Source organism: Dasypus novemcinctus, chromosome 10 (genome assembly GCF_030445035.2).
Source record: "Dasypus novemcinctus isolate mDasNov1 chromosome 10, mDasNov1.1.hap2, whole genome shotgun sequence".
Taxonomy (NCBI): domain Eukaryota; kingdom Metazoa; phylum Chordata; class Mammalia; order Cingulata; family Dasypodidae; genus Dasypus; species Dasypus novemcinctus.
In genome coordinates this window covers 16,493,633-16,517,318 of record NC_080682.1, presented here as the reverse complement: position 1 = coordinate 16,517,318, position 23,686 = coordinate 16,493,633, and the positions used below count along the sequence as shown (strand labels likewise).

The following is a 23,686-nucleotide window of genomic DNA, read 5'->3' as shown; positions in this document are numbered from 1 at the left end:
AAAACCCAAAAACCTCAATATATGATCACAGGTAACAAAATTAGTAATATAAATTCCTTCATACTATCTTATATCTACTTTAAGTTTCTCCAGTGGTCTCAAGAATATCTTTTGGCAGCTAATTTGTTCTAATTGTGACTCAAGCAAGGTCCATATATTGCATTTGGTTGATAAGGCTTTTAAAATTTGTAAGAGATCCTTTGCCACTGCCCATCCCCTTTTCTCATGCCATTCATTTGTTGAAACTGGCTCATCTGTCTCACAGTTTGGATCTGCTAACTGCACCTCTGTGGTATCACTTAATAGGTTCCTCCAACCTGTTTACCCCATAAACGGACAAGAGTTAGAAGTTTGATTAGATTGAGGTTCAGTTTTTTTTTAAGATTTATTTTTTACTTATTTCTGCCCCCCTCCGTTGTTTGCTCTCTTGTGTCAATTCTGTTTTCTTCAGTGTCTGCTTGCACTCTCATCAGGTGCAGGCAGCACTGGGAATCTCTTTTTTTGTTGCGTCATCTTGCTGCATCAGCTCTCTGTGCATGCGGTGCCACTCCTGGACAGGCTGCGCTTCTTGGACGGGGCAGCTCTCCTTGCGGGGCATACTCCCTGCATGTGGGGCACCTCTATGCGGGGGACATCCCTGCGTGGCATGGCACTCCTTGTGCACGGCAGGAGTGCAACGTGGGCCAGCTCACCACAAAGGCCAAGAGGCCCTGGGTTTGAACTTGGACCTCCGTTATGGTAGGTGGATGCTCTACCGGTTGAGCTACATCTGCTTCCCCAGGTTCAATTTTTGAGGGAAAGGGAGATAAGAAAATTTTATGGCTAGAATCGTGTGCTTTCTATTGCATTACACCACAGACTGGTTGTTCCATTCCTAGTGGTGTGGTGAGTGATCACTGGGTTCAGTTTTGGCACTCTGCTCCATCCACTGTAAAGTTCTCTATTAATCTTTTATCTACTGCCTTTAGCAGCCAGTAATGATCACTGTCCAGACTGATTCTGTGATCTGTGATGGTCTGATTTTCCATTATGGGTTAGAAAATGGTGATTTTCTAATTTTATCATTCTTTTTTTTGGCACTTGTTAGCTGGAATTCTTCTATAAAGAACTCTGTATTATCAACTTGCTAGTTACCATGAAATTTGGTTCATAATGGAAAGGCAGGACAAATACATAATTCTTTTCAATTTTCAGAATGAGCAGATAGCCTAGCATCTCCAAAGGTAACCAGTAAGTTTTTTGGTATCATTATGTACTCATTAAATATATTTGGTAGGTTTCAATCCACTGTAGTAATTTTTCTTTCTGATGCAAACTACCCCATTTTTGGCCAATAGGAGCCCTTTCAGGTTGGTGTCTGCATCCTTCAGACAGGACTCTAGTAATTTTTTAACTTCCTTGCTTTCTGGCACATGTTATTCTAGGATTATATTGTACATGTCTCAGTCCTGGAACCAGCTATTACGTCAAGGAAATGGTCTATTACTTTTCACACATATAGTTAAGAACTTCCTTACCACATTTAACAAAGTTTTCTTCACTAGCAGGTAAACTCAAAGTTAGATGTTTTTTTAATTCCCTAGCACTTAAAACTAGATGCTGTATTTCTAGCACTGAAAACAGTGCCTGCTGGGAAGCGGATGTGGCTCAAGCAATTGAGCTCACTTACCACTATGGGAAGACCTGGGTTCGGTTCCTGGTGCCTCCTAAAGATGAGCAAGACAGCAAACTGACACAGTGGGCTGATGCAGAGAGCTGGCACAACAAGATGACACAACAACAGGCACAAAGAGGAAAACATAACAAGAGACCCAACAAAGCAGGGAGCTGAGGTGGCTCAAGCAATCAGGTGCCTCCCTCCATATGGGAGGTCCTAGGTTCAGTTCCCAGTGCCTCCTAAAAAGATGAGCGCACAATGAAAAAACTCAGCGAGCACAAACAAGGGGGGGGGAGGAAATAAATAAAAACAAACAAAAAAACAGTGCCTGGTACATAAGAGTTTAATAAATATTTGCTGTGTGAATGATGCTCTTCCAACTTGTTTCTACTAACTAATTCCTCTGCCCCATTGCCTGCAACAATGTACATGCTCTGAAATTGCAGTTACATTTTAATCTGGTCTTCTGTTTTCTAGGAAAAACCTCAAATCTTTAAACTTTGTTCTAACATATTTTTGATTTTTTGAATATTTTAAAAATGTACTTTTCTCATCCCACTTCATTTTTTCTATGAGGAGACATAAACTTTTTATTCATTTCTTCAAATCCTAGAATTTCAAGGTCTACAGAAGGAATAATTTCCAACTCTTTCATGTTGCACTACTTATAAGGTGTCCCAGCATCCTATGTTTTCTGGGGACTATTATCAAATGGCTATTACTCAAGTAGTAGTCTACTATTAATTCCTCAGGTATACACTCATAGTCCGCCCCCCCCTTGAGGTACCAGGTGCTAGGGATCAACCTGGTACCTTGCATGTGGGAAGCCAGCATTCAACCACTGACCCACACCAGATCCCCCAAGTTGGTTCCTCTGTCTATTTTGCCTGTTGTTTGTTTTTAGGAGGCACTGAGAACCAAACCCAGGACCTCCCATTTGGGAAGTGGGCACTCAACCACTTGAGCCACACCAGCTCCCTCCTATAGGCTGATTATTCTGAAACTGACACTCATTAATATTACCCCTTTGTCCTATTCTTGTCAATTTCTTGCTTTGAATTTCCCAAAACTATTCTAAATTCTGCTAATTTTTCAAGTTCTGTAACAGGGGAATGCAAAGAGCAACTCCAAGCAAGAGTTAACTTGTAAACTTGCTAATCATGTTTCAAATTTCAGTCTAGTTTAGAGCAGGATAAAAATTATTTAGAAGCACTGGCCAGGAAGCAGACTTGGCCCAGTGGTTAAGGCGTCCATCTACCACATGGGAGGTCCGTGGTTCAAACTCCGGGCCTCCTTGACCCGTGTGCAGCTAGCCCATGCGCAGTACTGATGTGCGCCAAGGAGTGCCCTGCCACACAGGGGTGTCCCCGCATAGGGGAGCCCCAAGCGCAAGGAGTGCACCCTGTAAGGAGAGCCGCCCAGTGCGAAAGAAAGTGCAGCCTGCCCAGGAATGATGCCACACGCACAGAGAACTGACACCACAAGATGACGCAACAAAAAGAAACACAGATTCCTGTGCTGCTCACAACAGAAATGGACAAAGAAGATGCAGCAAATAGACACAGAGAACAGACAACCGGGGTGGGACGGGAAGGGGAGAGAAATAAATAAATAAATCTAAAAATAAAATAAAATAAAATAAAAGCACTGGCCAATCTCTCAATACTTTCCCTGCCATACATAGATGCTATTTTCTTTCTGCCTTTCTAATTTATTAGTATTTATATTTTGTGCAGGAAGAGTCAAACAATATATGGTACTTTTTGTCTAATTTCTTTCACTTAGTATATTTCCTTTTTTTTTTAACCCTTACTGGAAGATTATTAATATATTACTATTGAGAGATGACTATTAAAGGGTAGAGCTTTTTTGTCTTTTTTTAATTATTATTGGAATAATGAAAAGGTTCTAACAATGATTGATATGATGAATGCACAACTACATGATTATACCAAATATCATTGATTATATACTTTGGATGGATTGTATGCTTTATTAATATGTATAAATAAAATTGATTTAAAAAAAAGTACTAGCCAGATTCCTGCGGGACAACACTCAACAAATTTTACAGGCTAGTATGAAGCTACTGGTAACAGCCTAATGAGTGATACTTTAGAGCCAACAAAGTGACCAAGACCAGACATTTTCAAACTTCAGTGAGTATCAGATTCAGCCCTGATCCTTTCTCTGCAAATTTGGATCCAGCATGTTTGGGATAAGACTGATTATGTGCTTTCAAGTAATTCTGATATATATATTGACACAAATCACAACTTCATAACTATGTCAAGTATGACCGAAGTCTTGCTTTCCTCATTTTTAGTTTACTAGGTCTGTTCAGTCAAAAGTGGGATTAGGGAAGTGGATGTGGCTCAAGCGACTGAGCTCCTGCCTACCACATGGGAGGGTTCCGGGTTCAGTTCCCGGTGACTCTTGGAGAAGACGAGCAAGACAGCAAGCTGGTGCGATGGGCTGGCATGGTGAACTGAAGACAAGATGTCACAACAAGAGACACAAAGAGGAAATACAGTGAGAAAGACAACAAAGCAGGGAGTGGAGGTGGCTCAAGTGATTTAGCACCACTCTCCCATGAGAGGTCCCAGGTTTGGTTCCCAGTGCCTCCTAAAAAGAAGACAAGTAGACACAGAGTGCACACAGGAATGGACACAGAGAGCAGATAGCGAGCGCAAACAACAAAGAGGGGAATAAATAAATAAGACTTAAAAAAAAAATAGGATTAAAAACAAGACTTGGAGTAAAGATTTTCTTTAAATAATCAAATCATACTGCCAAACATTAGATAAAACAACAGAAAAGGGAGGAGAGGGATAAAAAGAAGTTTGGATTCTAGAAATTTTAACAACTATGAGGACCCAAAGGAAAATTTCCTGCATGGAGAATCACCTCATCTTGCGTGTCCTTCTTGATAAGGAAAGGGAGGTTCCTGGCTGTTGTCATGAGAATGTCAGCTGCTTGCTCTGTGGAGAGGAAAGGAAGAATACGGGCAACCATTCTCTTCCCTTTTCGGATACACATGATCTGTACAAAGTGGTCATCACTTGGCCTGCAGGGGAATAAAAATGTCGGCTTAGGTCAGCAAGAGAAATATAAGAAACTCTCATTTTTTTTTACCTCTTAAGATGTTAGTGAATGAACATACTGCATTTGTATTTACACTACAATTACCTGTACTATGAAAAATGGTCAGAATTACTTCCCCAACTCTCAATCAAGTAATAAAAAGTCAGTTTTTAAGTTTCACAAATGTAGAATATCATTTCATAAATTCTATGTTAAAAAACTTGATCAAACTATATGCATCAATTTCCTTTATTAACTTTTAAGTAATTACACAAATAATACATGGTTAATGTAGCAAAACCTGTAAATATATATAAGAACAAAGGAAAAAGATCATAATACCAGATATAATTTTATTAGCATTATTTTAGAAAGAATATTCTTGCTCTGTATTATATATTTTTTTTCTTTCATAAAAAATGGGCCCATAAAATTCATTTTGGCTTTGTAACACACTTCAAACTATAAATGTTTTTTTTTTTAAAGATTTATTTTTATTTATTTTAATTCCCCTCCCCTCCCCCGGTTGTCTGTTTTCTGTGTCTTTTTGCTGCGTCTTGTTTCTTTGTCCGCTTCTGTTGTCGCTTCTGTTGTCGTCAGCGGCACGGGAAGCGTGGGCGGCGCCATTCCTCAGCAGGCTGCTCCCTCCTTCGCGCTGGGCGGCTCTCCTTATGGGTGCACTCCTTGCGCGTGGGGCTCCCGTACACGGGGGACACCCCTGTGTAGCACGGCACTCCTTGCGCGCATCAGCACTGTGCATGGGCCAGCTCCACACGGGTCAAGGAGGCCCGGGGCTTGAACCGCGGACCTCCCATGTGGTAGACGGACGCCCTAACCACTGGGCCAAAGTCCGTTTCCCATCAAACTATAAATGTTTTAATAGTTGCACAGCATTCCAATCTATGGTAAACTACATTTATTCAGCCAGTCCCCTTTTGTTAGTGCAACTCCAAAAAAGACTATTTGAAAAGAAGGTGCTTGTTCTTATGTTCTGTTGTGTGTGTGCATATCTTGGTTTAGAAGAACAAGGAATTCTTTCTCTCTCTTTTTTTTTTTAGAGAAGTTTTGGGTTTATAGAATGGTCATGCATAAAAACAATTCTCTTGAATGGGCAAAAGAAAAGGGAATAATCAAGAGACATAATCTCCTTGCCTTTGTTAAATATTTGTGTTGTACAGAACATTTACCATTTGTTCGAAAACCATTTCTCACATAACTGATAGTTTGTCAATTTAAACTATCTGTTTCAGATATTGGGAGGAAGATGACAGAGATACAGAGAAAAAGACAGTCTTTTAAAAAAACCCAATAATTTCCCCATTGTATCTCTAATACCTAGAACAATGCACAGAAGACAATGAATGTGTACTGCTGAATAAATGAATACTACAGGTACTCAGGGTAAAGAGATTTTTTCCCCCTGTCTTGGGATGATTATGAAATAAAAGCATGTCAAGTATGGGGAGTAAGTATAGCTCAGTGGCTGAGCACCTGCTTCACATGTATGAGGTCCTGGGTTCATCCCCTGATACCTCCTAAAAGAAAAAAAAAAAGGAAAGTGCCATTTGGATTAGGCCAAAGCATACTTTGAACTTACAGTATCTAAAAAGGCAGAGCTGTATAAAGCTCAATTTTAGCAGTGGAAGGAGTCTAGCTGGTCTCATATTTACTTCAGATTACACAATTCTTACCTCTCTTGTCCAGGCAATTTTCCCCTTAAGTTGTCATACATGCTACAGATTTTGAGCTTTCTTTCATCGATCAGAGCAGGTCGCTCTTCTTCTAGACTGAGGAGATAACGCCTTTCATAATCCTCCACATCAAGGAGTAAACTGTATGTCTAAGTGAGACACAAAAGCCCGCCATGGCATACTAGGTCAGGATCACAGTATTAGATAAGCAACTTCACAGTTTAGGACAACTAGATATAGACAAAAGACTGAACATTCACTTAAAATAAGATCAAGAGAAAAAAAGCACTCTTTTAAAATCCAGAAACATCATAGAATAACTTTTTCCAACACCATTTTTAAGTCTCTCCTTGATCTCTAATTCAGAATATAGTGACAGTAAAATGAACACATGGATCAAGTTTTCCAGCAGCAACAGTAGCACTGTATTTAATAAACAATCTGGGGGAGTGGATGTGGCTCAAGTGGTTAAGTGCCTGCTTCCCACATGTGAGGTCCTAGGTTCAGTACCTGATGCCTCCTTAAAACAAAAACAAAAAAACTCAGGGGAACCGATGTGGCTCAGTGTTTGTGCTGAGCACTGGATTCCAACATACCATGTCCCGGGTTCAATCCCTGGCCCCAGTACCTCAAAAAAATAAACAATCTGTATCTCTGCCACAAGTAATGCCCTATATTTATAAAACTACTCATAGTAAATTTTACTGGGTACCAGACACTATTTTAAGCACTTCGCATGTACACATTCTGAATACTCACCCCAATCCACTGAGAAAGAACTATTTTCATCCCCATTTTTACAGATAAAGAAACTGAGGACAGCATAAAGGTTAAATAAGTTGCCCCAGGGGACATATTCAATTAGAAATGGAAAAGACACGACTTACAGCCTGGTTCCAAAGTCTATGCTCTGAACCATTATGCTCTACGGCCTTGCAAAAAGGTGTTTATGCTTTACAAACCACTCGTACATCTAATACCTCAATTTTCTTAGCATCATGCACAGTGCCCAGCAAATATCTATGAATGGACTAAATGACTTAATTCTAGTAACAATGTAAAATTTTAGTCCCATTTTACTAGGCTTAGGAAAGTAATCTGCCCGAAGATACTCAGATATTAACTCAACATCTTGGACAAAGATCCAGTACTTCTAGCTTTAAGTGCAGTGTTCTGTCCACAATAACCTAAGTGAGCTGTACCGCAGTTTTTTTCTAAAATGCTCTGGTATACATCAGGCACTAAGCAGGAATATATTCATGAATTAAAAATCACGGACCACTGACTTACTTGCTTACTCTTCTACTCCTTGCATACACATACATATGATAGTTCCTTATGTGAAATTAGCCAAAGCATCATATCCTAAAACTTACTTTCTCAATTATTACAAGGGTTTTTCTTCTCTTGTCCCGAACCTGTTTTTCTTTCGTCTCCTAAAAAATACAGACAAACCTATTCAATGTGAACTCTTTACCACAGTAAAAAATAATTTACTATGAAAAATTTTTTCACTATATGTGCATCTGTAGGTTCATGTCTAGCAATACTTTGAGAAGAGAATCTTGACTCTCAAAGTTAATAAGCTAAAACACTAATCTGGACAGGGTCACAGAGATAATTGAATCAGCTCCCATAGAAACTATTAAACTGAATTCATACGCAGGAAAAAGGTAATTATGGAATGCAGTAAAGGATGGTGCTAACCATAGGAAAATCTTAAAGCACACAGAAAAAGGTAAGTTTTTCAAATAGCAAACTGGAATAAACAGATGATGCTATTTGCAATCAGTTACATAGTCCAAGGACTCCAGCCACCCCAAACTCTGCCTAGCTGTCTTACAGATGAGGCTATCAATATCTCAGTACATTTGTGGAAATGCCAGGATGAGAATTCCAGGACATACCAGCTGGGAATCTCCAGGAGAGACCACAAAAAACTCTATCATCCCTGATCCCATTCGATGACTCCTAAAGATGTGGCGATAACCCAGACTTTCTCAAGCACACAATTTGGCTAACACTTACATCATCCTCACTCCGAGATGTCATAACAGCATCAATCATTTTTCGGGGATTATTAACACTAGAGACGGTAAGCTTTCCCAAAGAGCCTTCAAACTGCACTGAAAGGACAAAAAATTTCCAACAAAATAAAAACTCAACAATGCAGATGGACAGTTTTCAACAAAGATCTTTATATTCTCTATTCTTTACTCACAGTCTGGCAATTTATCATGAAATTCTATGCATTATCCAAAGCAATCCTTTGTTAAAATAAGATGTATCCTTCCTCCTTTTTTTGTTGTAATCATCACCAAAATCTGAAGTATTTCCTCCTTATGTATTTTAGGGGCACTAGAAATTATAATAGGTCTTAAAAAATCATGGAAGCGTAAATACTAAAAGGTCATCTGTCAAACCATTCATTCCACGCTTAAAGAAAGGCTGATCTTTGCATTTATTAAGGGCAAAGCTACTCTGCAAGTCAGTTTCAAACATCTCTACCTATCTATCTATATATATAGTTATTTAAATTTTATCTTATTGGCAGTATCTCAAGTTTCTCTTATCATGGGCTTGGGGTTAAGGGCCTCACCTGGCTTATAGGCATGCTCCAGTTTGGCCACCTGAGGGGTAATGAGCTTGGTGCGCTCCTTTTTAGGGCCTTCACCTTGCATTTCTTCAGCAGCTGACAGTTTCTCCAGTTTTTCGAAGTAATTCTATAACAGGAGAAGATGATTTGAATAGAAACATGCATAATGGCTGCTCTTTATTATTAAATAACTGATTTATACTAGCAGCAGCAACACAACTTGAATTCTGGAAATATACTGATGTCCACTTTTTGTTAGACTGCAATAAGCTTATTTTATAAAAATGTCTTTAAAGCTAGACTGCCAGTACTCTTAAACGAAAGAATCATATTATAGATGCCAAAGGGCCTCTATATTCAATAAGTAAAAAGAACACAAGCATACTTTTTAGTGACGAGGAGAAGCTCACCAGGTTGAAAACAGGATGGAATATGTTTAGTCGATTCTTACCTACCTGTAGACTATGTCAAAAAATTCTACCAATATGCAAATGACTGCCCTCACCAGAGCAAGGGGACCAAGTGTTATCCTCAAAACTAACATACAGCATTTACCTGGTAATAAAAATCATCCAGGTAGGGATCAGTGCTTTGCAGTTGCATCATCTGGATTTTAGAGACCCAGTCCTTTTCTCGCTGCAACATGAGATTGGCATATGGATCCTTGCGGAGATGATCTTGATGACTGTTCCGGTGACTTCCCCTATCTCCTGCCCCATTGAGATTACGATGCTGACTGAAAAACAAACATATGCCACATTCACTCTAAGTCAGTGGTTCTTAACGTTTTTTGTTCCATGGACCCCTTTGCCAGTCAGGTGAAAACCATGGAACCCTTCTCAGAATGTATCAGCAGACAGTTTTATGACACTCAACCAGCGTCAGGTTTAACAACTACCAGAATTTAAAAGTATGGATAAGCATAAGCGATTTTTCGAGATAAGCAACAACTGTAATGTGATATGAAATGAATACTACTGTAATTTATTTTTTACATTCTTAAGTGAAGGAAATGCTAGATTTCAGTTAGAGGTCAGAGAAAATAAGATAAGCTGATTTTTTTCAATTCAAGCTCATGGACCCCCTGAAATCTTTCTACAGATCCCTTGGGGGCCTGTGGACCCCTGGTTAAGAACCATTGTTCTAAGTGGTTACATTAATTAATTATGCCTTATATACAGGAGTAAATCAGGGCTAATTAAAAGAAAATATTTCCTTTTGCCTTCATTAAAAGAATACAAACTAAGACTTAAGTATGTACTATATGCTATGTAATTTCACTAATAAGCGTTGGATATGCTCTACAATAACCCTATGAGGTAGGTAGTTTTATTTTCTCCCTGAAGGCAAAAAGATGGAGGTCAACGGAGATCAAAGAACTTGTCCAGGGTGGCAGACTTGGTCCAGTGGTTAGGGCATCTGCCTACCACATGGGAGGTCCGCAGTTCAAACCCCGAGCCTCCTTGACCTGTGTGGAGCTGGCCTATGCACAATGCTGATGTGCGCAAGGAGTGCCCTGCCACGCAGGGGTGTCCTCCGCGTAGGGGAACCCCACACGCAAGGAGTGTGCCCTGTAAGGAGAGCCACCCAGCGCAAAAAAAAAGAACTTGTCCAAATTGTACATCTGGTGGCAGAGTAAGAGATTCGAACATGGCCAATTTGACTCCAAAGTCTATATACTTTTTAACTCTTTGAAGGTCTGTTTTTACCCCAGCATTCCAGTATCCTTCCTAGAAGAACCACTGTCCTGCCTTTGGTATGTATCCTCCCTGAAATTTTTTTATACTTTTACTACTTGTGGGTGCATCTTTAAATATATAGTATATATATATTATTAAATATATAGTATATATATACAATATACAGTATTAATTTGTATGCCTTTGAGTTTTACATTAATAGCCCTAGACTTATATATATTTCTATTCCTTTCATTTTTCACTCAACATTATGCTTTTCATATTTATCCATTTTGATAATATACCCAGGCATATACCTAAAAATAGAACTGCTAGGATATAGTGTATCCATATTTTCAACCTTATTTATTGCCAGATTATCTCTCAAGAAGCTGTACATACCATGTATGCCAACAATGCCAGTTTTGAGACATTTCAAGTTTTGCCTATCTGATAGTGTAAAATTGTTATCTCATCCAAATCTGTATTTTTCTGATTGCAAGTGAGTTTGAAAACCTTTTCAGGTTTATGAGCCACTTGGGTTACCTCTACTGGGAAGTGTGTGTGTGTGTATGCAGTCTCTTGTTACACAGAAACTTAATATTTCAACACAGTTGAATGCATTAATTGTCTCTTTAATGGTTTGTACTTTCTATGTCTTGCTTATAAGTCCATACTGGCTTCTTTTCCCTGCAAAAATATCCTGGAACATCTTTGAAAGTGAGAAGGAATTACTCATACAGAACCATAAATAGAAAGGATGAAGAAAACTAATAATTACGTTTAGTTTCCTCAGTTTATATAGATAAATGGCCATAGACTATTAGCTCCATGAAGGCAGGGGCTTTCATTGTCTTGTTCTTTTTATCCCCAAAACCTATCACAGTGTTTGATATATACCTGGAGATATGTATATCATAATATTTAATACAGTTGCTGAATGAAGATTAAATAATTAAAGGCAAAAATAAAGAATGATGACTGGCTTCACATAAGATCCAAATGCAAGGTTAGTCACTATATTTCAAAATCACCTCTGAGCTGAAATGTAAACAAAATGGAGTTAAGAGTTTGGTAAGAACTTTGTAAGGAGTGAGGATAAAATCAGATATAAATATAAAAAAAATCAGATATAAATTTTAATTCAGATTTATGATCTACAAAATTATGGTAGTTTAGAAACTAGTTGCTAAAAGCTAATGTATGGTGGCGGACTTGGCCCAGTGGTTAGGGCGTCCGTCTACCACATGGGAAGTCTGCGGCTCAAACCCTGGGCCTCCTTGACCTGTGTGGAGCCGGCCCATGCGCAGTGCTGATGCACACAAGGAGTGCCCTGCCACGCAGGGGTGTCCCCGGCGTAGGGGAGCCCCACGAGCAAGGAGTGCGCCCCATAAGGAGAGCCACCCAGTGCGAAAGAAAGTGCAGTCTGCCCAGGAATGGCGCCGCACACATGGAGAGCTGACACAACAAGATGACGCAACAAGAAAAGAGATACAGACTTCCATGCTGCTGACAACAACAGAAGCAGACAAAGAAACAAGATGCAGCAAACAGACAACCATGGTGGGGGACAGAGGGGAGAGAAAAAAAAAAAAGAAAAAGTTAATGTATAAAAACAAAATGACATAATTTATGATTTGACTTAATAATCTCATACTAATTAAATTTATTAAAAAAATAAACTGAATTACTAATTAGTAGCATCTTGTTACACTGTCAACATTAAAAGCCAAATTAAGAAACCACAAAGAAATACAATAAATACTTACTTTCTATTCTGTTGCTGTCTCTGATGTAAGAGTCGACGGTGCTGTGGGTGAAGATGAGTTGTGTCTGGTCTAAACATTGTAGCCTGAGATCTAATGAAAAAGAAAAAAGGTACCAATTATGTTATCCTGATGATCTGAAGTTTTTAATGTTGTCAGTACAAGTTAACTTTATAGAGGTTCAACCAAGGGAACATTAAAGTCTATTCTAAGGAGATCTGGCTTTGAAACAAAAGACAGTTATATTTTTATGTCTTCACAAAAGTCAATTCCCAATATTAAAAGTATGATCATAAAATCTGAGTGAATTAGCAGTAAAGTATTAAAAAAAATGTTTTTTAATATATAAAAAAGAATAATTTGTTTTCTTTTTGTTCCTAACATTTGCATTACTTTGGTTCTCCAGGGAAATGGAAATGACAGAAGACATATCATAAATATTAGAAGCTTTATTATAGGAATTAACTCATGTGACTGTGGGGATGGGCAAATCAAATTCAGTAGCTAGGAAAACAAATGAAGAGTTTAAATGAATTCCCTAGGAGAAGCTGGCTGGCTGAAGTAGGGATGGAAATTCTTCCTTCTAACTGCTGAAAACACCATCAACTCTCCATTTAAGGCCTTTAACTGATTGAATGAGACTTTTCTCAATGTTGAAGGTAGTCTGTTTAGTTAATTGTAGATGTAATCAGTCACAGATGCAATCAACTTACTGATGATTTAAATCCACAAAACATCTTCACAGTAATAAGCAGGTTACTGCTTACTTGAGCAAACAATTGGACAACATGACCTAGCCAAGATGACATATCAACTTAACCATCACAATCCATCCCTTGTCAACTTGGCACCCATACACATCTCCTTGTTTTTTAATTTTTTTATTTATTTCTCTCCCCTTGCCACCCCCCCCTGCCCCCAGGCTGTCTGCTCTGTGTCCATTTGCTGCCTGTTCTTTCATGACCTCTTCTATCCTTATCAGCGGCACCAGGAACCTGTGTTTCTTTTTGTCGCATCATCTTGCTGTGTCAGCTCTCTGTGTGTGCGGCGCCATTCTTGGGCAGGCTGTACTTTCTTTTGCGCTGGGCAGCTCTCCTTAGGGGGCACACTCCTTGTGCGTGGGGCTCCCCTACGTGGGGGACACCCTGCGTGGCACGGCACTCCTTGCGTGCATCAGCACTGCACATGCGCCAGCTCCAATGGGTCAAGGAGGCCTGGGGTTTGAACTGTGGACCTCCCATGTGGTAGCCGAATGCCCTATCCATTGGGCCAAGTCCGCTTCCCCATACACATCTCCTTAAACCTTACTTAATCTCTAAACAAAAACAATTGCCTAACAATACTCAAATGTCCTGTGCACAAGAGGAAATGCAGTAATTCTTTCCCCAGAAGAAGGTTTAAGCTCTTGGGTAATAGTCTTAAACTTGGTATCCTATAACTTAAATATTATGACATAATACATACAACTTATGTTGTATGATATGGGGATAAGTCAGGGAAGAAAACAAAGATATCTGCTTTATGTATATATACAAACACATAATAAAACAAGGAAGGCATTTATAACCATTAAGTCCTCATTCTGTAACTGGTCCTGTGGCCATAGCTCATATTTATAACTACCTTCTTCCACTGCCCATTCCATATTCCCTTTACTGTGGGCAAGTACCTCAGATGGTCATGGTTCTTTGTCTGGTAGGATGACCCAAATCTTCATTCTTGGGACACTAGTAGTTTCTGGGTCACTAGTAGTCCTGCCTGGATTGGGCTATTGTAGTTTTCCATTGACTTTAATCACAGGGCATGATAGTACTAAGAGGTGCCTGAAGGATCTTCTGTATTCCAGGAAAATTCCTTTTTTTTTTTTTTTTTAAAGATTTATTTTTATTTATTTATTTCTTCCCCCTCCCCCCCCCCCGCCATTGTCTGCCCTCTGTGTCCATTCACTGTGTGTTCTTCTGTGACCGCTTCTATCTTTATCAGTGGCATCAGGAATCTGTGTTTCTTTTTGTTGAGCCATCTTGCTGTGTCAGTTCTCCATGCGTGCGGTGGCACTCCTGGGTAACCTGCACTTTCTTTTGTGCTGGGTGGCTCTCCTTACGGGGCACTCTCCTTGTGTGTGGGGCTCCCCTACACAGGTGACACCCCTGCGTGGCAGGCACTCCTTGCACGCATCAGTACTGCACATGGGCCAGCTCCACACAAGTCAAGGAGGCCCAGGGTTTGAACTGTGGACCTCCCATGTGGTAGGTGGACGCCCTATCCATTGGGCCAAGTCCGCTTCCCCAAATTCTTCTATATCTCCCTTGTGCAGTAGTAGGAGTCTTAGTTTCCCTTAATAATCAGAATCAATCACCCCAGCCAGTTCAGTAATTCCCTTCTTTGTGTGTTGATTCAGAGGCATGAGGAGCCCAAAGTGGCCAGGTAGCAGTCTTAATTTCCAGTTCAGTGGAATCATTGTTGTGTCTGCTGATGAAGCACTCCTCCTTTTAGAACTAAGACTGGTAGACCAGCAGAGCTTAAGGTTTCAGGGACAGGAAACAAAAATTTTTCTCGTGGATCATTTGGGGTAATAGTGAGTGGCATACTTCTGTTTCCATCTCTTGATTCCAAAACCCTTGAATCCTGGTTATAGGAATAATAGCACTAGAGTAGATGCTGATTTAGAGCATATACAGCCTTCTGAAGAACACTACATCAGGCCTGCAAGGTAATGCCATCCAGTTGGTACCATAATTGAGTCTTCAAAAGGCCATTCTACCATTCTGTCAATCCAGCTGTTTCAGGATGTTGGGGAACATGGCAAGGCCAGTGACTTCCAGGAGCATGTGCCCATTCCCACACTTCATTTGCATGTGAAGTGGGTTCCTTGATCAGAAGCAATGCTGTGTGGAATGGATAGTTTTGGCACAATCACTGCATGGACGGAAGGCAAATCCATATCCAGCATGTGTGTGGGAATGAGTATTAGAGCATGGGATATTGGTAGAAGGAACATAAACTTGGATCAGACTGAATTTATTGATTTGGACACAATAAGCAGAAATTCTGTAGTCAATGTTGTAGTTTGAGGGGTCAGAAATAGCTCTAACAGTTTATTCTGGTGGTTGACTGAAGTATGGACCAAATGGTGGCCTACAATGCCTGAAGTCAAAATGCCAGAATTGCCCTGGTATAATGTAGATGAGGTGATCCAAAGGCTCAGAGATTGGAATGTTAGATTGGATTTATCAAGCCAGGCTCACAGTAGCAATCAGGCCAGTGCTTGCTTGACCAAACAACTGGATATCATAACCTACACAGGTTGACACATGAACTTAACTATCACATTATTTAACAAAAGTATCTAAGTAGATCCAACCTGCTCAGTTTCAACTATTTGAGAATGACATAGAATATATGATACATAGTAAAAAATAGTTTTGCTGAAGCAGGAATTTGAACCCTCTAATTATAAAGCCATCGAGTAGAAGCAAAAAAGCTAGCTAGTGCTGAGATTAGCTGCCTTCTCAGCATCTGTATTTCTGTTCCTTGAGAATACAGTAGTTCTTATTAAGTGATAAGCACTATGTATATATGTTAGTGTTTCTGTAAAATGGAATGAAGACATAACTTTAGAAAAAATAAAAGAAGTAATTAATTTATAATGTGAGAACATCCATAGGAAGCATACAATTCTTAAGGGAAATGTTCATAAGAGAGCCTAGAACCTGTCAAACATTTCCATGTTTGGATCCAATAACATCTCAAAATATACTTGAGACTTCAATATTATAAAACTAAACATTAACAACCAATAAACCTGGCTCAAGATGGATGAGAGCAGAAGCATTTGTATTATATACCTTAGGTTTTGCAGGTGAGGTCCTGGGCCAGAAGGGTGCTGCTGTGGAGGAGGTGGTGTAGTGGGGGGTGGAGCACTAAAGATGGCACGGAAACCTGGTGCTGGGGGAAGCATCTGCCCAACTCGCCCTTGCAGCAACTTGGGATTCATAGCCGCAAGCGGACTACCGACAAATCCAGGGACCCGTGCAAACTGGCTGGGAGACATCCGTCCAGGCTGTAGCTACAAAAAGGGGCAAGACCTTAGATTAAGTTAATCAGCAAACACCTCTGTTTTTATCCACAGAAAAGTGAATCCTGTTTCTCTTAACTATGTTTTTAAAAAGTAAAGGAAAAAAATGAGAAGAAGTAGTGAATGGTTAAAAAAAAAAAAAGCAGGTATCATCTAATGACTCTGAGGAAAGTAGGAGGCTCTATATCGTCAAGATAATCAAAGGCTTACCTGAGCTCCTCCAAGAAGCTGTGCTCTCTGAAGAGGGCTGAGAACAGCAGGAACACTAGGAGGAAAAGGGTGACCTAGGAGAGAAGAGTTCTAAGCAAAAAAAAAAAAAAAAAGGGAAAAAATTAGACTATCAACAGGTAAATCAATATAATAACTCAGTAAAAATAAAAAATAAACTTGAACATAAAAATTCTTAAATTACAGACAGTTGAGGGAATATCACAAAAAGGAATGCTAGAAATTATGAAGCACTCTGATCATGTAACATGAAAACAAGCAATAGAATGAGAGACTGAAATAGCAGATGACATGTCCACACTAATGGTTAGATTTTTAAAGATATGAAAGAGTTGAGATAAGAAACAATTGTGTATGATGGCCTATGTCCTCTGGACCTGGGAACATCAGAACTTTAAACTCAAAGTATATAGATTATATCAATTATGTACATTTTTCAAGATGTATACACATGGTAGTGATCATACAGGTATCATCAGAAATTATATACTGCCTCTTCTATTAAATTATAAAGTGACTTACTGGGACACTGCAGAGCTGATTTGGAGACATCCTGTCACCATACGGAGCAGGATAACGTGGTGGCATTGGGGGCCGAACATGAACAGGTTTCGGACACAGAATCTATCAAGACAAACATATATGCAGCTACATTCAATGAAATCAGTTTTTTTTCCACCTACACTCCCTCCCCTCAAGTACTGGTAGAGACACAAAACTCAATAAAAGCCCTATTTCTATGCAAATTGCTATGGCTATGGGTTCAAATACAGGGAACCTTTGATTACTTCCTCTCACAAATATGGAATAAAATGCCAGTTTTAACTGAGGAAGATTTAGCTAATTCTCCAGTTATCCCCACCCTTCCATGCTATCTCAGGGAGGTACCAGCAGATATTCTGACTTGCAAATTCTCTCCAAGAGGAAATATTTTGGTAGTAGCAAGGGAGAAGGAATGATAAGAAAGCTGGAGGATTAACTAAGTCCTATTCTGAAGCCCCTGTGATATGGCCACCATCCTCAGCACTGTTGTGATACCATTTCATAGAATATTGAGCCTACCTAGGCCATACCAACACCACCCTCCCCCCATACCTTCCAAATTGGCCTTCCTTTTCAGCTGCTGGTTTCAGGTGGAGGAAAGTCTATGGAACAGGACTGCACAGGCTCTAGGGAAAGCAGGGATATCTTAAAGGTAAAAAGGGATGTGGACAATACTGTGTGTTCCCACTCCCCCCAGCTTTCAGTTATCTCTCTTGCCAATGTTTTTGGGCAGCCAGCAAAACACTTTAAAAAGAATATGTATACTACCTATGGTTATCTACCCTTTTCCTCCCCCAATTAAAAGGCAGCAGCAGCAGCAGCAGCAACGGGTATTAGGGTATGTGTCTCTTATTTATACTAACTTCTCTAATTGACTAGTTTTCTTTCTAACCTAATACCTATCCCAAACTCCCACCCTCCTCCCAGCACCACCAAATTTTCCAAACAATTTTGCCCAGCTTCCCAATATCCTGGGCTGAGTGCTTGTTAATGAGAGGTACCTGTTGGTTGAAGCTGGGTACAGCCATCTGCTTAGGTGGGGTGCCTATGGGGACAGCTCTAACAGGAGGACTCCCAATGATAGGAGAAGTTGACCGCCTTGGTAAAGCACGCTCAGAAAGGTCCCGATCATCTTCTGGGCCATGTGGGGGCCTCTGAGGCAAGGCATATTCTAATACAGATACTGTGGGCATGTCCTAATTGAAGAAGTGGTTGAAAAAGAAAGAAAAAAAGAAATGAGTTAACATGAAATGTTTTAATAATTTGTAAAGATGCTACAATATCTTGACAAATTACTTTTTTTTTTTAGGAGGTACTGGAGATTGAACCCAGGGCCTCGTACCTGGAAAGCAGGCACTCAACCACTGAGCTACATCTGCTTCCCAATGAGAGATGGTTTTTTCATTTGTTTGTTTGTTTTTTGTTTTTAGGAGATACTGGGGATCAAACCCAGGACCTCGTACACGGGAAGCAAGAGCTCAACCACTTAAGCTACATTTACTCCCCAACCAACAAATTACTTTTCAAATTTCTACTTTTAATTTATACACAGTAAAATTCATTCTTCCTGGTGCACAGTTCTTTCAGTTTTGATAAATGCAGAGGCATGGATCTGCCACCACAATCAAGGTACAGAAGAGTTCCATAACTCCCCCAAATTCCTTTGTATTGCTCTTTTGTAGTCACACTCCCTCCCCTCCCACTCCAATCACTGGCAAACACCAGTCTGTTCTTAGTTCCAAAATTTTTGCCTAAAAACGACTTTTTAAAAATTTATATAAACTTTTCATTAGAGAGGTTGTGAACTTAAAAAACAATCATGCATCATAATGTGCAGAATTCCCTTGGGAAGCAGATTTGGCTCAACGGATAGAGCGTCTGCCTACCTCATCCTGGGAGGTCCAGGATTCAAACCCAGGGCTTCCTGACCTGTTTGGTAAGCTGGCCCATGTGCAGTGCTGATGTATGCAAGGAGTGTGCTGGCAGGCAGGGGTATCCCCCACATAGGGAAGCCCACGCAAGGAGTGCGCCCTGCAAGGAGAGCCCCTTTGTGCGAAAAAAGCACAGCCTGCCCAGGAATGGTGCCGTACATACGGAGAGCTGACGTAGCAAGATGACACAATAAAAAGAGACACAGATTCCCAGTGCCATTGACAAGAATACAAGTGGACACAGAAGAGCACACAGCAAATGGACACAGAGAGCAGACAACTGGGGGCAGGGAAAGGGGAGAGAAATAAATAAATAAATAAAAACATGAAGAGATTGTTTTGGCAAAATACTTAAAAAAAAAAATGCAGAATTCCCAAATATCCCTCCACCAACACCTTATATTATTGTGGAACATTTTTTACAGATTATGAAAGAACATCATCAGACTATTACCACTAACTACGGTCTATAGCATTCATTTAGTATATTTTTTTCTATACCCCCCCATTATTAACAGTACCTTCTCTAACAGTGATGCAAGAATACTATAATACTGTCATTAACTATAGTCTGTAAGTTATATTAATCCTATTTTCCCCATGTATCTTCATATTTTTTAACATATCAATTTTATTGATAGATATTAATAAAGCATAAATCCATCCTAAGTGTATAATCAATGGTATTTGGTATAATCAAATAGTTGGGCATTCATCACTTCAATTATTACAGCATTTTCATTATTTTAATAATAATAAAAAAAAATCTCCATATTCTTACCACCTTGTAATAGTGGCATACACTTGTTCTAGTTTCTTGTATTTGTACTCTTTACCACAATCCTCATCCACTTCCAGGTTCGCTGTATTATTCAGTCCCTAGATTATCCTCTAGCATTTTTTTCAATTGACATTTATATCCCTATACTACCCCTCAGAGCCACAATTCCATTTACAAACCAACTGTATTAGTTATACTCACTATAATGTGTTGCCATCAACTACATCCATTACCACACTTTTACAGTCAAGCTAATTAAAAATTCTACATAAATTATGCATCAGTACCCCTTCTCAGCCCTCATCCTATCTCCTAGTAACCTATACTCCAGATTTTAACTCTATGTGTTTATTCTTCATATTTAGTTCATACTAGAGAGACCATACAATATCTGTCTTTTTGTGTCTGGTTTATTTCACTCAGTGTAATGTCTTCAAAGTTCATCCATGTTACCATATGTGTCCCAATTTCATTTCTTCTTATGGCAACATAGTATTCCATCATATGTATAAAGAAATGACTTTTTAAGTAATACAAATTGTAAACTGACAAATGAGTTTCAGTGGTTCCCTTTCAGCCTTTCCAAAGTAAAGCATAGTCAAGTGATTATTACTAGAGGCTGAAAAAGGGTACAAATCAATATGTATTAAGTGCTGGATGCAGTAATTAATATAATAGCTAGCAAACATGTATATCTATGCATTCTTTCAGTTAGGAAAGGATGAGACAATAAGCGCCAACTTGACATTTTCCAATATTAGGAATTCATTTATGAAGAAAAAATGTTCAATACCTGAGCAAGCAGTGGTCCTCGGATTCGCCTCAGAACTTCAGATCCATCCCAGATGCTGGAATTGAGACTTCCTGGCTGGGGCTAACAAAAATAGAAAACACATACATCTGGAGTAGTGTGGGCTCTCTGGGTGCCTTGTTGGTGAAAAAGGCTCCAAAAGAGCCTCAACTGCTTGAAAATAAGAAATTATAATGTTCTAGAATATATGCTATTCCCCAACTTCATCTCTAGATCTGCTATCATCAGAATTATCAGTTTTCTATGGCAAATGTAACTTTCATTATATTAGATGAAATATAAAGGCAATGCTCAATACTTCACTTTAAGTATATAGTCTGCTATAGTTCTCAAATCAGAGTAACTTACTCACTTGCAAAACTGGCCTGGTCTGCACTGCCCTCATGATAGCTGGATCTTCTAGTTCATTTTCAATCACCATCTTACTGAGCCTTTCTGCCAGATTCTCCTCATGGTCACCCAACAAGTCCATCTCATCCTTTTCTCCATTGCCTGTTCGTTCATTAACTGCCACTGGTAGTTTCTCTTCCATTTCAGCCAGGCGCTCATGTGCTTCCTGCCAATCATCATCTATATGAAATTCATAACAAAGAAGTTCATTTCATACTGGATCTAAAAAGTTTTATAAAATTCTTTGTTAACCAAATGAACAATTCCAACTCCAGAAAACAGGTAGAAATTTGAGTTTCTGCTTAAAGATATGAAATAAAGTTTAAACTACAGGACGAACTAAAGTGAGCATTTCATTATTAAGAACAAGTAACACCCAACAAAGAATAAAATTAAAGCAATGGATTAGTAGTTTAATATATTATTAGTAGTGTCTAAATATATTCTGAAATTGGTTTCTAAACTGGTGATAGATACGCATACTACCTCTTGGTTTGGACATTCTATGTCATTTTAAGACAGAACTTTAAAGGAAAGTTAATATCCATTGCATTAGCAAACAATCTTCTTTCAGATTATAATTGTCATTTTATTTACAAGCTTTTGAATGCATTTTGTTCAATTAATATTTGCTGAATATCTATTATATGTCAAGCACCATTCTCATATACATCAATGTACAAAACAGACAAGAATCCCTGCCCTCCTGTAGCTTTCATTCAAGTGAGGAAGAGAGAGAAATCAACAAGAAACATAATGAATAAATAAATTAGATACTACATTAGAAGATGAAAATGAACAGGAGTATGGGGAAAGAGCAGATTGAAAGTTCTAAATAGAAGATCAAAGGTAGCCCTTATTGACAAGGTGACATTTGAGCAAAGATTCAAATGAGTTAGAGAATTAGCCACTTGATATCTGGAAGGAGGGTTTCCAGGCAGAGGAACAGTTAGTACAAAGACCTTAAGGCGAGAAACTGATGGTTTTGAATAGCAGAGAGGACTGTGTTGAGAACAGGAAAAGCAAGAGGAGAAGAATACAAGATAGGTCAAGGAAGGCTGAAAAGGGAGCTCATTCAGGACATTTTGGGCCACTCTATTTTGGGGTACCTCTGGAAGTGACTTAATGTTTAAAAAGGATCACTTTGGCTACTGTGTTGAAAACAGTGTGTGTGTGGGGGGGGGTTGCAATTTTGAAAGCATGGAAACTTGTCAGGTGGCTACTGCAGTAAGTCAGGGAAAGGTAATGGTGACTTGGACAAGACAGGGTCAATTCCACTTCTATTTTAAACATGTCTTTGCTATTCTGAAATACTACACTACAGTCTGTAGCACTGACATGAGGGTTGCTTCCTCATTTATTATGCAGAAATAGCATTATTTTTGAGTATTACCACATGCCCAGATTAAAATATTCAGAACCCTTTATCAGTTTCTCCAGATCTAGACCTTCTTACTACCATCACATTTCTCTCATTCCAGTGCTCCGCAGTCTAATCATTCCATTCTGCTTCCATCATAAAAGCTCTACTCACAATTTTGCTTATTTCAGATGTCAAATTTGGAAGTCTTTTTTCTCCTCACTGAAGCTTCTGCTAAATACTCTTTTTAATTTAATTGTACTTCCACCCTCACCTAAACATGGAATACTTCCTAAGCTACAAAAAAATCCATGCATTCTTTTGTATATAGTATGTATTTTAAGTTATATCTTTCATATGCCCTATATATTTCAACAGGGATAAGCTATAAATCCCTTTATAACTAACATAAAATTCTGAAAAACTGTCTTCATTGACAATTCTTCTGATTTAATATTTCTATATACCTCATTAAAAGAAATGACTGAAAGGAAGAATTGAAGGTACTATTAAAAGGTAAAAAAAAGTTACATAATAAAGGTATAATAAATGATAACTTTAAAAAAAAAAGATTTAGATTATTGGTAATTTTCTGAGGGGTCCATGTGCACATCTATAAGTTATCTTTATTCTTTTTTTTCTGCTTGGAAAGAAAATACATGTTTTTAAAAAATGATATCAAATAAATACATAACTTTGAAAGTTTTCCATAATTCCATCAGCCTCAGTTTTTTTAAATGCAAAAACTATAAAGTTTAACTCACTTTTCTATTTAAACTATCCATCTTAGGTACATATAACTATTGATATTATCTCATTCTTTTTAATACCTATAAAAGATTTCATCCTATTGATCAACTGTAATTTAACATCCTCTACCGATGAATATTTGGATTATTTACAATTTTTCAATATAGTGATTCATACTGTAGTAAACATTACTCATCTTGATACCTTAAGCAAATCTTTCTAAGTCCCTTTCAGGGTGATATTATAAACATGTAAAACTTGCTATTATTATTATAGTACTATGTACCACATTACACTTGTGATACAAAAAGCAAAGGCAGTGAGACTCTCATGTTAATAATTTT

At 38.7% G+C, this 23,686-nt stretch overlaps 1 protein-coding gene across 2 annotated transcripts in view; it reads right to left on the bottom strand.

Annotated features, from left to right (window-relative positions):
* The window catches only part of PATL1 (PAT1 homolog 1, processing body mRNA decay factor), a 41,012-nt gene that overhangs the window by 10,805 nt on the left and 6,521 nt on the right, over window positions 1-23,686 (bottom strand). Inside the window, exons 3-15 of one of the 2 annotated variants that reach the window (XM_058305391.2) lie at window positions 21,195-21,412; window positions 20,825-20,905; window positions 18,321-18,515; window positions 17,299-17,400; window positions 16,759-16,848; window positions 16,319-16,539; window positions 12,477-12,566; window positions 9,584-9,764; window positions 9,032-9,155; window positions 8,461-8,558; window positions 7,809-7,868; window positions 6,433-6,581; window positions 4,565-4,724 (exon numbers count right to left, since the gene is read on the bottom strand). In XM_058305391.2, the coding sequence (XP_058161374.1) occupies window positions 4,565-4,724; window positions 6,433-6,581; window positions 7,809-7,868; window positions 8,461-8,558; window positions 9,032-9,155; window positions 9,584-9,764; window positions 12,477-12,566; window positions 16,319-16,539; window positions 16,759-16,848; window positions 17,299-17,400; window positions 18,321-18,515; window positions 20,825-20,905; window positions 21,195-21,412 (1,769 nt within the window). Of the gene's footprint in view, window positions 1-4,564; window positions 4,725-4,974; window positions 6,277-6,432; window positions 6,582-7,808; window positions 7,869-8,460; window positions 8,559-9,031; window positions 9,156-9,583; window positions 9,765-12,476; window positions 12,567-16,318; window positions 16,540-16,758; window positions 16,849-17,298; window positions 17,401-18,320; window positions 18,516-20,824; window positions 20,906-21,194; window positions 21,413-23,686 lie in introns of those variants that run through there. The other variant, XM_058305392.2, reaches the window with a different exon arrangement.